General features: G+C 39.7%; 2 protein-coding genes across 15 annotated transcripts in view; both read right to left on the reverse strand.

The window, feature by feature from the left end:
* Positions 1–5245, reverse strand: part of SLC30A6 (solute carrier family 30 member 6) — a 58200-nt gene extending 52955 nt beyond the window's left edge. For 4 of the 9 annotated variants that reach the window (XM_055108083.1, XM_034952900.2, XM_034952898.2 and 1 more), the window contains exon 1: positions 4808–5087. Coding sequence is in view for 4 of the 9 variants with exons in the window: in XM_055108080.2 (XP_054964055.1) it covers positions 5094–5096 (3 nt within the window). In the remaining 5 variants the exon portion in view is untranslated. The other 5 variants (XM_003822011.7, XM_055108081.2, XM_055108080.2 and 2 more) reach the window with 4 other exon arrangements.
* Positions 5246–13332: 8087 nt separating this feature from the next.
* Positions 13333–16972, reverse strand: part of SPAST (spastin) — an 89997-nt gene continuing 86357 nt past the window's right edge. For 4 of the 6 annotated variants that reach the window (XM_034952892.2, XM_034952891.3, XM_034952894.4 and 1 more), the window contains one exon: positions 13333–16596. In XM_034952892.2, coding sequence (XP_034808783.1) covers positions 16474–16596 — 123 coding nt within the window. In that variant the 3' untranslated portion in view covers positions 13333–16473. The remainder of the gene's footprint in view (positions 16597–16972) is intronic. The other 2 variants (XM_034952895.3, XM_034952896.3) reach the window with 1 other exon arrangement.

Consider the following 16972-nt stretch of genomic DNA (forward strand, 5'->3'; position numbering starts at 1 on the left):
GATAAGGCAACTTGAAGTGAAAAAGAAATAGTTTGCCAAATAGCTCTACTGGAAATTTCTACTGAAAATTCACCTAATTAAAGCTATATATGTGGTTGTGCTTGGGGCTCATGCCTGTAATGCCAGCACTTTGGGAGGCCGAGGCAGAGGGATAACTTGAGGCCAGGAGTTTGAGACCAGCCTGGCCAACATGGCAAAACCCTGTCTCTACTAAAAAGATAAAAATTAGCTGGGTATGGTGGTGCACACCTGTAATACCAGCTACTCAGGAGGCTGAGGCGTGAGAATCTCTTGAGCCTGGGAGGTGGAGTTTGCAGTGAGTCAAGATTGTGCCACTGCACTCTGGCCTCGGTGACAGAGTGAGACTCTGTCTCAAAAAGAAAGTAAGTTCAGGCAACTATTATAGTAAAACCCCTGAGATTCTCTCTTAGGCATTCAGTCAAAGTATCTGACATCCTGGCTAGTCTCCCTGGGCCCTGCTAGTGTATAGTTAGTTTGGGGATAGTAAAGATAGGGCTCACCAGTGAGAGAGGAGACCAAGTGGCAACTAGAGGGGATTAACCACCCAAGTTTAGGAAATCACATGGGAAAGCCTTAGCAGAACGGAGAGTTCAAACACATATGAGAAATTAACTTATGAGAAAAGCAGTATTCAATATCAGTGGGAGAAAATATAAGCCGGTCAATAAATGGTATTTTGATCAAGGTAATGTTTCACCCTTACCGTTACTCCTTACTCTTTTGTAATTTTTAAAAATAAAATACAGATTTATAGAGTACTTGACTGAAGAAAGTCTAGATGTATTATTTTATAATCTGGGAGTTGGGGGAAGCCTTTCTTAATAGGGCATAAAACCCAAGAAGCTCTAAAGGAAAAAAATTGATTGATTTTACTATATAATTTCATGGGCGAATGTAATACCCTTAAGGGGGAAAAAAACTTTAAGAAGGTCAAACTGAAAAAAAACTGTAATTCACAACAGACAATAGGCCAATTTTCTCTATACACAATGAGCTTCCACAAACTATTTTTAAAAAGATGAATAACCCAGTTTTAAAAGTTACACATTTATAAAGCTGGCCAAATCAGTACCTGCTCATTATTCACATTTGCTTTTGCAACTTTGTATTGTTAATGTGAAATCATGATTTCTGTTGATACTTTAAAAATAAAAATGGTATGCCTCTCCCTATACACAGTCACATCCATCTCTTGAACCTCAGTTCCAGCTGCTTTTGAGGAGGACAGTCTGATTTTAAATATAGGCTACACGGCAAACAGGATATTCACTCTGTCGCAGCCCCATCCTGCAGTGAAGGAGTAGCTGGGACTACAGGTGCCCACCACCACGCCCGGCTAATTTTTTTTTGTATCTTTAGTAGAGACGGGGTTTCACCGTGTTAGCCAGGATGGTCTTGATCTCCTGACCTCGTGATCTGCCCGCCTTGGCCTCCCAAAGTGCTGGGATTACAGGCGTGAGCCACTGCGCCTGACCAATAAATATATTTTTTTCTTGGCTGGCCATGGTGGCTCATGCCTGTAATTCCACCACTTTGGGTGACTGAGACAGGAGGATCAGTTGAGCCCAGGAGTTCAAGACCAGCCTAGGAAATATACTGAGACCCTGTCTCTACAAAAAAATTGAAAAGAAAAAAATTAGCCAGGCATAGTGGTACATGCCTGTAGTCCCAGCTACTCAGGACACCAAGGTGGAAGGATCACATGAGTCCGGGAAGTCAAGCAGTGAGCCAGGATCACACTTTACTCCAGCCTGGGCAACAGAGCGAGACCCCATCTCAAAATAAATAAATAAATACATAAATAAATGTACATATGTATAAATATTATATATATGTGTATGTACATATTATATATATTCTTTTCTTAAAGAATTATGTGTGAGTTATTTTGGTTCCAAAGATTTAAAAAATTCTCCTTAATACTGTTATTTTGGACATCTTCTGTTTAACCCTAGCCAACTTTAAGTTTCAGGTTAAGAGAATCAACAAGGTTTCTAAGAGGCAGAAAGCCACTTCTGATGCCATCCTGACAATGAAAATAAAACAAAAAATCCTAATGTCATATCACTCTTCCCAAAATTATATTGGCTCTCCATTGCTATCAGAATAAACTCCAAATTTTACAACCTGAATTTCCAGGTTTTCAATGACTTAACCTGTTTCTTTCCAGTCTTATCTCTTACTCCAGATAGAAACCCTCAACTTCAGTTAAACTAGTCTACTCTTTTGTCTCATGACCACTCTTGCGTGAAAAGGCCAGATCTGTCTAACCCAAGCTCTTATTCATATAATGACAAACAAGTATTAGATTAAGAGTATTAGAGTGGGGCACAAAGTACTTAGTTTCATGTTTCACTTCTTAAATGAAGTCTTCCTAGATCATTCCAAACTATAGTGTTTTTTATGCCACTTATTTTGCATTAACCAAAGTAAAGCCTTCAACTTGTTACATTGCTTTGTAATTTTAGTAACTTCACTAATGACAAGGGCTATTTTCCTTTATATTTTGTTTTTATATACTTATATTTTTAATATTATATATTTATATTATTTATATTTTCTAAGAAGGCACTGTTTTCACACAGCATGTTAATAAACACAAAACCTTTTTCTCAATATTTTATTTTAAAATATTTAAAAAAATAAACCTTAAATACTGTTTCCCTGCATGACTAATACTGATGTTTCAAGCATAAAGATATAGTGCCATAGGTTTTCAGTGCTTTATAAAACAGACGTCTTATTTGTATTTTTCTTTATATTTTCTAAGAAAGTACTGTTTTCACATAGCATGTTCTTAATAAACGCAAAACCTTTTCTCAATATCCTTTAAAATAAACCTTAAATACTGTTTCCCTGCATGACTAATACTAATGTTTCAAGCATAAAGATATAGTGCCATAAGTTTTCAGTGTCTTATAAAACAGATGTTTATTGAAAACTTCCTCTGGGCCAGGCACTGTACAAAGCTCTGGGAATTAGGGTGAAATACATAGGTCCTGCTCTCAATGAGCTTACAGTCTAGAAAGTGAGAAAGACAAATAAATACACAACTTTAACATCGTCTGTAAGGATTACAGATGTTACTGGTAAAAAGCACAAGAGATTCAAGTTTTACTTTCTTAAATTAGGGCTGTGAGTTAATGAAGGTGTATAATCTGAAAGACCTCTGAATTTTAAGTCTCTTATCCCTTTATCTTCAACTCCCTTCAAATCATCAGTATTATAGGCAAGTTAAGTTTCTATTGTATGTATTCGTTTTGTGCAGCTTTATGTAACAAAACTGGTGTGTGTGTGTGTGTGTGTGTGTGTGTGTTTGTGTGTATAAAAGCACAAGGTACCACCAGAGCACAAAGGAGAAGCAACTAAGAGGATACTGGAACATGAGGGAAAGGTTCATGAAAAATAATTAAGGATATATAAGGGTTATTCTGATAAGGACAGCCGATAGAGAACAGAGAACAATTCTGGGGATGGAAGAGCATATGAAAATTAGGTACAAAGGCTCAATTAATACAGCATGATTTGCAAGCTATTCACTGTGGCTGAAATACGGATGTTGCATACATGTATGCATTAAAAAAAAAAAAAAAAAGAGGTTGTGGCCTGGCACGGTGGCTCACGCCTGTAATCCCAGCACTTTGGGAGGCAGAGGCGGGAGGATCACCTGAGGTCAGGAGTTCGCGATCAGCCTGACCAACATGGAGAAACCCCGTCTCTACTAAAAATACAAAATTAGCCAGGCGTGGTGGCGCATTCCTGTAATCCCAGCTGCTCGGGAAGGTGAGGCAGGAGAATCGCTTGAACCTGGGAGGCGGAAGTTGTGGTGAGCCGCGATCGCGCCATTGCACTCCAGCCTGGGCAACAAGAGCGGAACTCCGTCTCGAAAACAACAACAAAAAAAGAGGCTGTAAAAGTAAGAAGCTTGATAATGAGTGGCTTTGTATGCCATGCTAAACAGGACTTTATCTTGAGTGCTACAGAAAAAAAAAAAGGAGAAAATTTGAGTAAGGGAGTGATGTGCTCAAATTTTAGAAATATAACTCTGGCTACAGGCTTCACAATGGTGAATGTTTTGAAGAAGAGCGTAACTGAAGGCTATTTGATCATTAGCCAAAAAGTGTAAACTTTGACCCATTTTCTGTGTGCAAAAGGATTACAGAAAATTTACAAAACATAAAGTGTGTGAATGAGGCATTTTCCCGACCATATCCACTTAAGTAAAAAACTTAGTACAGTGACAAAAGCTTAGGCACAGAAATGTGGTCTCTTTCTCATACGTAGGCTATCAATAAGTACTCCATAAATTTTTCTAATAAATGCATTTTCAAAAGGCACACGCCACTTGGACACTTGAAATCCCAACCAACTGCTTATCTTTAAAGTTCAGAGCTATATATTTGAGCTCTAAAGGCAAAGAATGACTAATTCTAACAAATTTGAGAGAAAACACCATATCCCAACAACCATAACGTCTACTGGGTCTTCCATTAGTTTCTACAAACCCAGAAATAAAGCAGCAATAAAATGTCCTACCAACACCTTGACTTTCTGTAGTTACCGCACTTATGAAATTTGCTGCCGTAATCAGGCTACTTAATATTTAGTAAAGCCAAGTTGCAGAGTGAGACGTCTGCCCTAAAACCCTATTACTAACCCTTTTTCTTCCCTCCGCTGGCGTTATCGCCACTGCTCTAAGAATCACTATTACAGTTGTTGCTGTGGACTTGTTTTCAGATCTTTTGTTGGTGGCCTAGTTGTTGACGCTGGCAAAAACTTTTATTACCTTAAAGAAATCTCGGCAGAGGGAAGTCAGAAACTCGCCAGGAGCTGAAGGCTCTGCCTGCAGCGGGGCCTAGATCGTGAGCGCCTGCGGAACAGGTGAGGGACCGAAAGGGACCAGAACTCTGAAGGGGAACATTTTGGGAGACAGCCGCTCCTGCCAAGGGGCCCGACTTCAACTCCAATGACCCCTCCTCTGGGTGGCTGAGGGATTTCAAGGCCGCTTCGGGACCAAATAAGATAAACCGAATCAGCTACAGCCGAAACCCTTACCCCTACAGCCAACTCACCATGATAAGGAGCTGCACAGCTCCCGCCGGAAGCCGTTCTGGGTGCTCGAGTTTTCCCAGAACGGAAGGGGTGGGGCACCAGTGGGCGATTGGCTGTGAGGAAAGCGAGGGAGGAAGTGCGTGCTCTGGCCTCCGGCTTCCGTCCCCTTCCCGGCTGTCCCTGCACTCCGTGGCGGAAGGCGGCTAGAGCGGCTCCCTCTGAGGTCTCCGAGAGATTGGTCGGGACCTGAAGCGTTGAGGTTAAGGGCAAGGCAAGGAGCAACGAGGAGTTTTTCGTTACGTTAGAAAAATTTCGCTGAGTACTGAAGCGCTTTTACCTGTGTTGTATGATTTAACCTTATGAAAATGGACAGTATTCCAGTTTTACAAGTGAGGAAAGAAGATTAAGAAACTTGCCTCCGCCGGGCGTGGTGGTTAACTCCTGTAATCCCAGCACTTTCGGCGGCGAGGCAGGCGGATCACTTGAGGTCAGGAGTTCGAGACCAGCCTGGCCAACATGGTGAAACCCCGGATCTACTAAAAATGCAAAAATTAGCCGGGCGTAGTGGCACGCGCCTGTAATCCCAGCTACTCTGGAGGCTGAGGCAGGAGAATCGCTTGAACCCGGGAGGCGGAGGTTGCAGTGAGCCGAGATCGCGCCACTACACTCCAGCCTGGGCGACAGCGCGAGACTCCGTCTCAAAAAAAAGAAACTTGCCTTGAGTCCTACATATAGTTTGCTGTAGTAGCAGAATTTGAACTCGGACCGACTAATGGTCTACTTAATAAAATGCTATTTGGATTCTCTATAAAATTAATAATATAGAAGTAATGTTAATTATAGAAAACTTGGAAAATATTAAATTCATTCGATAAAGATTGAATATGTAGCACGTGTGTTTGTCAGATACTGGTCTCGTGAAAATTATATTCTGGTAGGGAAGACAGAAAACAAGTAGGGATAAAGAAATTTTTAAAAGATATTCATAAGTAGTGTCGTGTAGAAAACTGGGTATAGGTTGAGTATCCTTCATCCCAAATGCTTAAGACCAGAACTGTTTCAGATTGTGGCTCTTTATCTTGGGGATGGGGCCAGAGGCTAAACTTGAAATTCATTTATGTTTCGTATACACCTTATGCACATAGCCTCGGGGTAATTTTATGCAATTTAAAAAATTGTGTGTGTATCAAACAAAATTTTGACTACAACTTTTTACATGCGGTCAGATGTGGAATTTTCTACTGTGGCATCGTGTTGATGATCAAAAAGTTTTGATTTTGGAGCATTTTAATTTCAGATGGTTGGATTAGGGTTGCTGAACATGTAATGGTATACAGAACAACTGAGTAGGTGTGGTGCTCACGTCTGTAATCCCAGCACTTTGGGAGGCCTAGGCGGGCGAATCACGAGGTCAGGAGTTTGAGACCAGCCTGGCCAACATGGTGAAACCCTGTCTGTACTAAAGATACAAAAAATTAGCTGGGCGTAGTGGCGGGTGCCTGTAATCCCACCTGCTAAGAAGGCTGAGGCAGGAGAATTGCTTGAACCCAGGAGGCAGAGGTTGCAGTGAGGCGAGATCGTGCCCCTGCTCTCCAGCCTGGGCAACAGTGCAACACTTCATCTCAAAAAAATAAATAAGAAGTAAAAAATAAATAAAATCGTAGGTAGTATCATATATCTACAATCTGTTCTCCACACTGCAGCCACAGTCATCTTTTTTAGTAGAGGAGAGTTCTTGCTATGTTGCGCAGGCTGGTCTGGAACTCCTGGGCTCAAGTGATCCTCCTGCCTCAGCCTCCCAAAATGCTAGCATTACAGGCATGAGCCAACACCCTTGTCCTATACCTAGGATTTAATGAACATTCAATATGTGGTAGGCAGTATTCTAAGAATTTGAGGCCAGGCACAGTGGCTCATGCCTGTAATCCCAGCACTTTGGGAGGCTGAGGCAGGCAGATCACTTGAGGTCAAGAGTTTGAGATCAGCCTGGCCAACATGGCAAAACCCCGTCTCTACTAAAAATATAAAACTTAGCCGGGTGTGGTGGCAGGCACCTGTAATCTCAGCTACTCGGGAGGCTGAGGCAGGAGAATTGCTTGAACCCAGGAGGCGGAGGTTGCACTGAGCTGAGATGAAGCCTGGGTGAGAGAGACTCCATCTCAAAAAAAAAAAAAAAAAAAAGCCGGGTGCGGTGGCTCATGCCTGTAATCCCAGCACTTTGGGAGGCCAAGGCGGGTGGATCACGAGGTCAGGTTTTTGGGACTAGCCTGGCCAACATAGTGAAACCCCGTCTCTATTGAAAATAGCCAGGTGTGGTGGCAGGAGCCTGTAATCCCAGCTACTCAGGAGGCTGAGGCAGGAGAATCACTTGAACCTGGGAGGCAGAGGTTGCAGTGGGCCGAGATCGTGCCATTGCACTCCAGCCCAGGCGACAGTGCAAGACTCTGTCTCAAAAAAAAAAAAAAAAAAGCACGATTATGTGTTAGCTCATTTAATCCTCATAACAGCCTTTGATATAGGTACTACTATTATCCCCTGCTTGGGAAAATCACACACCTAATCAGTGGCAGATTATAGACACGTGCCACCACGCCCGGCTAATTTTTGTATTTTTAGTAGAGTCAGGGTTTCACCATGTTGTGCAGGCTGGTCTCAAATGCCTGACCTCAGGTGATCTACCTGCCTTGCCCTCCCAAAGTGCTGGGATTACAGGCATGAGCCACTGCACCCGGCCTGGAGAGGTACCTTTAAACCATATAAATATCACATTCCTCATTATGCTTGTAATTTGTTTATGTATGTATTCATATATTCACATGAGCTCATGGTTTATTTCATCTGATGGGTTATAATTAATTACTACTATTACTTATTTTGATGCTCAAATTTGTCCAGTGGGAACCCTTTTAATCTGTGTGTCATTTCAATGATTCATCCTCATCATTCTTTGGGCACTTTTTCTCTCTGGCACAAGAAGTTCCACACTCATGTATTTTCTCTGCCCCAGCCCTGAATTTAGCCATTTTATCAAAGAGTCTTGGTTCCTTTAGTTGATGTTATGGACTGAATATTCGTGTCCCTCAAATTCATATGTTGAAGCCTTCACCAGCAATGTGATGGTCTTTGGCGATTCAGCCTTTGGGAAGTACCTAGGGTTAGATGAGATAATGAGGATGGGACTGTCATGATGGGATTAATGCCCTTTTAAAAAGGGACACCAGAGAGCTTGTGTTGTCTGCCATACAAGGACACGGCGAGAAGGTGGCCATCTGCAAGCCAGGAAGAAAGCCCTCACCAGAAACCAAACTGGCTGGTACTTTAATCTTGGACTTCCAAGCTTCTAGAACTGTGAGGATAAATTTCTGTTATTTAAGCTGCCCAGTCTATGGTATTTTGTAATGCAGCCCAAGCAGACTAAGACAGTGAAGAATTTGGAAGGCAAGATATGGGTACTTTATGTGCTCACTATTATTGGAGCGTAACTGCTCCAAGGCCACCTTGGTGGACAGACTAGGGAATATACATATTTGGACACATACACACGTGTATATTTATATGCTTATATGTCTTCTATTTTTATTTGAGGCAGGATCTCGCTCTGTTGCCCAGGCTGGAGTGCAGTGGTGCGATCTCAGCCCACTGCAACCTCTGCCTCCCAGGTTCAAGTGATTCTCGTGCCTCAGCCTCCCAAGTAGCTGGGACTACAGGTGTGTACCACCACACCTGGCTAATTTTTGTATTTTTAGTAGAGATGGGGTTTCACAATGTTGGCCAGGCTGGTCTCAAACTCCTGATCTCAAGCGATCTGCCCGCCTCGGCCTCCCAAAGTGCTGGGATTATATGCGTGAGCCACTGCACCCAGCCGATATTTCATCTATTTTTATAGATTTTAAACCATGAATTCACTTTCTTAAACCCAATTCAAGCTGAACTCCAGGTTTCATTCTAGTTTTCCCCCTTTCTGTATTTATAATTACCTTCTCTGTGGTTAGTATATTCACTTTATTCCATCAAGTCTTTGGTGTGCAACCAATCTACCATCTCTGCTGACACCCTTACCCCATATGGACACCCCTTTCTGTGCTTGAGCTTATTCCTCATTCCAGGTTGCCCCTATCCACCATGTGAATAACTGCCTCAATCTCTCCCTGACACCTCATACCTAGCTGTCCATCATTGTAGACACTGTCTTCACCCTATTAGGTCTCTGACACCCAAATTTGGACTTCCATAGGTCCCCTCTACCCAATGTAAGCACATTGATCTAAACCACTGTGCAAACACGTGCCTGGGACTGCTATCCCCAGAAAGTCCTGCTGGCAAGGTTGGCCCTTGCCAGGCATCTGGGAACTTGAATTTGAGGGGAGATTCCCTCTATTCCCTAACAAGCTTACTATGTCTAACAGTGAGGCGTAACACTTTCACATGCTGTCACTTGTTGCTGGAGTGACATCCTGTGTCACTTCATTAGGAGAGAACCCTTAGAAGCTGGTGCTTGGTTTCCTCTGGACTTCACTTAATTCCTTTTTTCCCTTTGCTGAATTTGCTTCATATCCTTTTGCTCTAATAAATCATTGTTGGGAATAAGACTATATGCTGAGTCCTGTGAGTGCTCCTAACAAATCATCAAACTTGCACATAGTCTCGAGGGCTTAACCACCTAATGACTTTAAAACAATAGTTCTGGCAGGGTGTGGTGGCCCTGCCTGCCTGTAATCCCAGCATTTTGGGAGGCCGAGGCAGGAGGATCACTTGAGCCCAGGAGTTTGAGACTGCAGGGAGGTATGATTACGCCACTGCTGTCCAGCCTGGGGCAATAGAGACTCTGTCTCTAAAAAAAAAACCCCAACCCCCTGAAAAAAAAAAAAATCCACAACAGTTCAGGAAGGAGGAAGGTAAGCAATTTAGTGACATTATTAATTTCAGCTCTTCCATCCCACTGTTTTATCTTACAGTTCTTTGCTCTGTTTTTCTTTCCTTGATTTCATTTGACTAATCACATAATTCTTAGTGACCCATTTTATCTTCTCTAATGGCTTTTTAGATCTACTGCACCCCAGTGATGGGGTGAGAGATTACAAAATGCATTCTTATCACAATCTACCTTACACTAATGCTATCTCACTTTGTGTACAATGTAGTAATATTATCTCAATATAATTACATTTATTGCCCTCTCTGACCCTTCATGCTATTTCTGTCTTATATTTTACTTATACATATACTATAAATACTGCAATACTATTTTTGTTTGCTTTAAACAGCAAGGATATTTAGAAAAATAAAAAAGAAAAATGTCTTTCTTATTTACCAACATGTTTATCATTTCAAAATTCTTAATTCCATCCTGGAGATACAGGTTCCCATTGGGAAATCCATTTACTGATAAGTCCATCCAAGGAAAATTTTAATTTCAGATACTACGTTTTTCACTCCAGATTTATATTTTCCTTCAGCCTGAAGAATTTCTTAAAGCATTCCGTATAAAGTCAGTCTGCCAGCAACAAATTCTGTTTTCATCTGGAAAAGATTTTGTCTTAAGTTTTTCAAGAGATAGGGACTCTGTCCCCCAGGCTGGAGTGCAGTAGCACGACCACAGCCCATGCCCAGCTAATTTTATTTTTTGATGGGGTTCTCACTAGGTTGCCCAGGCTGGTCACTCATGGCCTCAAGGGATTCTCCTGTCTCAGCCCCCCAAAGTGTTGGGATTACAGGCATAAGCCACTGAGCCTGGCCATTGCCTTAACATCTTGAAGGATATTTTAACTGGATACAGAGTTTTAAGTTAACCTTTGTTTCATCTTTGCACCTTAAAGATGTCATTCCATCATTTTCTTAATTCCATCATTTCTGATGAGGTTAGCCATCACTCTTGTTTATCTGAATGTAATGCTACTCCTTCCCACTCCCCACCTTGATTGCTTTTAAGATTTTTTTTTTTTTTTGGCAATGTGATGTACCCAGATGTAGTCTTTGTTGTATTTATTCTGCTTGGGGGTTCAGTGAACTTCTTAGATCTGTACGTTGATGTCTTTCAACACTTTGGGGAAAATTTCACGCATCATTGCTTCAAAGATTTCTCTTGCCCCATTCTCTTCCTTTCCTTCTTTACTTCAAATTACAGGAACTGATAATGTTCCAAAGGTCTCAAACCTCTGCTATTTCTTTTTTCTTTCTCTCTCTGCTTTGGTTTGATACTTACTTGTCTTTTTCAGTCTTTCCTGTTGTGCCTAGTTTACTGTTAAGTCCATCCATTTAAATTTTTAATTTCAGATACTGTAGTTTTCATTACAAGACTTTCCAGTGGGTTATTTTTTATTATTTTCTAATTATTATTATTATTTTTGAGACGGTTGCCCAGGCTGGAGTGCAGTGGCACGATCTTGGCTCATTGCAAGTTCCGCCTCCTGGGGTCATGCCATTCTCCTGCTTCAGCCTCCCGAGTAGCTGGGACTACAGGCGCCCGCCACCATGCCAGGCTAATTTTTTGTATTTTTAGTAGAGATGGGGTTTCACCATGTTAGCCAGGATGGTCTCAATCTCCTGACCTTGTGATCCGCCTGTCTCGGCCTCCCAAAGTGCTGGGATTACAGGCGTGAGCCACTGCGCCCAGCCAATTATTATTATTATTTTTTGAGATGGAGTTTTGCTCTTGTTGCCCAGGCTGGAGTGCAATGGCATGATCTTGGTTCACTGCAACCTCTACCTCCCAGGTTCAAGCAATTCTCCTGCTTCAGCCTCCCAAGTAGCTAGGATTATGGGCATGCATCACCCATGCCCGGCTAGTTTTGTATTTTTGGTAGAGACCAGGTTTCACCATGTTGGTCAGGCTGGTCTTGAACTCCTGACCTTAGGTGATCCACCTGCCTTGGCCTCCCAAAGTGCTGGGATTACGGGCGTGAGGCACGGTGCCTGGCCTCTGTTGGGTTTTTAATTCTTATTTTTCTGCTGAAACTCCCTATCTATTCACCCATTATCTCTTCTTATAAATTCTTTTAACATTTTAACGCTATTTTAAAATCACTCTCATAGAGGTCACTTGTGCATCTGCTTCTGTATATTTTCTGTTGAGTATGGTATGGACCACTTTTTTTTTTCCATCAGGGAAGTTGAGTCAAAAGGATCACATAATTCTTCTTTGCATGCTTAGTAACTGTTTATTATGTACTGAGCTTTGGATATATGCTGTGATGACTGAATTGTTTTCTTCTCAAGAATGCTGTGTTTTGTTCTGGTTTTAAATTACTAATGGATAACCTTGATGCTGTGAGATTTGATTTTAAGCTTCATTACAGTGAGTTTATTTCCATTTTGTCCTTAGTGCTAAAGCACAGCCTTTAGTTCTAGGATGCTGTCATTCTTCCTTAAGGCATGGCATTTTGAGGGTTCAATGGGAAACACCAAGTATTTACTCCGTCCTTCTTAGTGGAACTTGAATTTCAAACTCTCTGTCCTTGGGCAGCTGCAATCGCTACTGAGTTTTTTAGACTTTAACTTGCTTTCTCCTGGGTTCCTTTAAATAATCACACTGCACCAGCACAATTTTGGAATCCACCAAAGATTTGAAAGGAATATGTAGGCAGATTTTAGAGCTTACTTTCTGAGGCACTCTCCTTCCCAAAATTTCTAATTTTCAGGTGTTCTAGAAGTCCCAAATGATTCCTCAGCCTGTCAAGACTGTCACATTCTACCTGAATTCTATATCCAAGTGAACTGCACAAACTGGAAATTGCCCTATGGGTAAAAGCTGGTTAAGGTGAATCTCGTTTACTTTTTATTTTTTGAGACAGGGTCTCTGTAACCTGGGCTGGAGTGTGGTGGTGTGATCTTGGCTCACTGCAACCTCCTCCTCCCAGGCTTAAGCGATCCTCTAACCTCAGCCTCTTGAGTAACCGGGACTACAGGTATAGGCCACTAAACCTGGCTAATTTTTAGTTTAGTTTTTTTTTTTTTTTTTTTTGGCAGAAACAGGGTCTCCCTATATTCCCCAGGCTGGTCTTGAATTCCTGGGTGTAAGCGATTCTCCCATACTGGCCTCCCAAACAGGCATGAGCCACCACACCCAGCCTGAATCTCTTCCATTATAGGACTTTGCAGTTTCTACCTTGTTTTGATTGCTCTGCAGAGCCACCCAATCATTGCTTTCTATATTTTGTTAAGCGTTTATAATTGTTACTAAGAGTCCAATACACACAACTCCTTCATTATCAGACTCCAACCCCTAAAATATCAAAAAGTTTTAAAGTAAAAAAGACAAAATAAAGTTTATCATTTATTTCCAATACATTAGGATAAAAACCCACTTTATGCAACTGTACCCTTTAATTCATTTCTTCTGAAGAAAAGTACAAAAGACCAGACTAAAATTGAGACAAGCATTTAAAGGAAAATCCTTTGACTCAGAGTCCAAAACCGAACTGTAAATGGTTCATTTTACCAAAAGAATTAGTTTTTGTACAAAATATAAAGAATTCTACACTATAAACAAAGACGGCTGTATATGTAATTAAATTAGAATTCTAGTATCTGCTTTTCCTCTAATTCTTCTGGAGTACAAACATATTTGCAAGTCAGAAATCTAATATTCTCAATGGACAGACTGTCTTAGAATAAGCTTTTACCCTTAAGATATCTGGAAAGATAGTACTCATTCTTTCCCTTGGCTCAAAGTCCAATATATCAGTAAGTTTTAATTTAGTTTACAAAACTCTGCCATATTAACATGAAGAGCACACTAATGCTTAATGTTTAAGCATTATCTTTTAGGAAGTAATACAACACAGAGCTCAACACTGAATCTAAAAGGTCACAATCTAAGTCATTATTAATTCAGAAAACTTCAGCAACTTCTATCTTTATTGAAAAAGACCAAACCAATCCCTTATCTCCTACTATATCATTACTCTATTTTCATGGCCCTTCTATCAAAGAAACAGCTTAAAATAAAACTTGTTTAGAGTTAAGTCATAGAAAATAGTTCTCTAGCACTACTGAAGTTCAGACTTGATCAGGAAAGCAACTTCTATACAGTAATGATTTTCTGACTCAGTGTTTAAGATAGTATTAACCTGACTTTTATCTCTTTTAACATTTGAAATCTTTGTTATCTAAAAATCTTTCCCAATAGAATTATAATCATGATAGTTTTAAAGGAGACAATATATTAAAAGTTGAGCTGGAACCACATAGTCCTTTAATATGATTAGCCAGTTATCCAAGTATCAATAACATTAATCTCCTTTTAAATGAAAACAATGCAATTTTATGAGCTTAACTGAAATGTCTTAATTTAGAACTTCTCAATTCTTTTCATCATATATATTTCATTACTACCTTTCGTTATCAGTATTTCATAATTGATGTTGTAATGTTTGAGACCTTAAAGGGATACTACCCATCACCTAACATATGCATAGCTCTGGCTTAAAAAAATTTTTTTTTCCCCTATTTATCTCAACTCTCATTTTTATTATTTAGGGAGTTCCAAAGTCATGATTGGAAGAGACATGATTTACCTTATGGCTACAAACAACATATGATCCTAAGAAATCATGCATCTTCTGGCTGGGCGCAGTGGCTTATGCCTGTAATCCCAGCACTTTGGGAGGCCGAGGCAGGCGGATCACCTGAGGTCAGGAGTTCAAGACCAGCCTGACCAACATGGAGAAACCCCATCTCTACTAAAAATACAAAATTAGCTGGGGTAGTGGCGCATGCCCAGCTACTCGGGAGGCTGAGGCAGGAGAACTGCTTGAACCTGGGAGGCGGAGGTTGTGGTGAGTCGAGATTGCGCCATTGCACTCCAGCCTGGGCAACAAGAGCGAAACTCTGTCTCCAAAAAAAAAAAAAAAAAAAACCAGAAATCATGCATCTTCTATATTCAAACAAATCTTTAACAAGAGCAAGAGTAAAATTAAGAAGAATGTATGTCTTCATTATAAAGTTCTTACCTAGTAGGGGCAAGTTTTTTATTTTAATGTATTCTTTCAAAACCTAAGAAATCTTTCCTAAATGAAAAATTCTTGTTACTACTACAAATATTCTTTCCACTCATGACATTTTACATAGCATCATTTAAGCACCAGAGAAAAGTTCTGTAAACAAACTTTTAACCAGTAAACTAAGGGCAAATATCTATTTGCCTTTATTACAATATTTAAAAGGCCATGATATGAGGCTCTACTCCCTACAATGACATTTTTATAATGAAAATCCAGGCATATTTATACAAACAAATGGAATTACTGTACATTTTGGGAGAACAAAAGGCAGATCAACAGACTAGAACTAGAACTTTTGAGTTAATAAAGCAAGCAGAAGGAACTAGAAAAATGTATGCCATGTATAAAAATTCAGTTTTTTTGAAGTTTCATTGAAGGGATTAATAATTATTAAGAATAAAAGATGGTAGTTCCACTTGCTTATAATTATCCTGTAAAATTAAGAAAGTAATAAGCAATAAATTAGAAATGTCTTAGTTCCTAGTATTTCCCTTCTCTTGCACTGGAAACATTTTCACAGCAGTTAAAATTGGCTCTCTTAAATATCAGAATAATTCTTGCAGAAAATAAGTTCCATCAGGAAGAAGTTAACAGTCTACAATAGATTTCTGACAAATACATTAGAAAAAAAAATACTGCAGGTCACATGAAGACTGATCTACATGTTATATGACAGAGTAACTCAAACCTTCAAACCTTCTCTATTTTACCATATCTGCTTTTTTGCTATTATATTGCTATCTAAACTGTTTGGTAGCAAGGTAATAGAAAAATAAAAGGTAAAAAGAACACAACAATTGTTTAATGTCTGTAGATTTATGAAGAACAAACTCTCAAAATAAACTTTTTCCTATTACAGTTACTTAGGAAAAAAGTTTCATTTGGCACACTGAATTTATAAAACGAAAAAAGAAAATAAACTTAAGAGTGTTTGGCATTCCAATCACCCGTAGTTAAGACAACAGTAGAAAAGAAAAGTAGGAGAAATTACTATTTTAAGAAAAAACATCAGAAGACAAACAAACAAATGTTCTTGTGTCTTCTACCATTCACTGTTTCTGGAATACTTTCATCTGCAACACAATATACAAATTATTATTTACATTATGATTATATTGGTAAAGAAGACCAGAATCAGGTTTTGTTGTGCTCTAACTTAGTGTCCATTGGGATAACTGTGACCATCAAGGCAAGGCCTTAAACAACAAAAAATTCCATTTGCATTGTATATTTTGTTTAAGTTTGTTTTCTGGTTCATCTTCAAGTTTGGTGCACAAATATGTAAGACTCTAAAAAGTCCTGTAAACTTAGGCTGTTTCTGTAGCCGATGACTGTTCATTGAAGATCTTGTGTTTCCTCTTTTAAGTAAAATGTTCTGCAGGTTTACAAAGGTATTTCCTTAAACAGTGGTATCTCCAAAGTCCTTGTTCCAACGTATGTATGCTTCTAAAGTTTGAGGGCTGACGCTGCGTTTTATTTTTTTCAAGGATTCAGTGAAGTCAGATAATCGAATATTTCTCATCTAGATTTTTAAAAAGCACGACAATACAAATGATCAACAGGTATATGGTGGTTAACGAAATGATGGATTAAAGTAATGATGCTGCTGTTAATGTTATAAAAATATACGTGTATGTATTCTTAGAAAATTATGTCAGCCATTTAAATATATTTTCTATGTTGATCTGCTACACAAGAAACCTTAATAAATGCTATACTAATATATTTATTACTTGTGTTTAGTTTCATAGGTATTAACATTTGAAAGCATATTTTTCCAATATAAAAACAAAACAATCATTTATAGAAAAGTTCAAAAATACAGACAAAGAGAAAAAAAGAATCACAATTTCACCACTCAGATATGCAACCTCCCCCTCCAAGGTTCAAGCAATTCT

Source organism: Pan paniscus, chromosome 12, assembly GCF_029289425.2.
Source record: "Pan paniscus chromosome 12, NHGRI_mPanPan1-v2.0_pri, whole genome shotgun sequence".
NCBI classification, from domain to species: domain Eukaryota; kingdom Metazoa; phylum Chordata; class Mammalia; order Primates; family Hominidae; genus Pan; species Pan paniscus.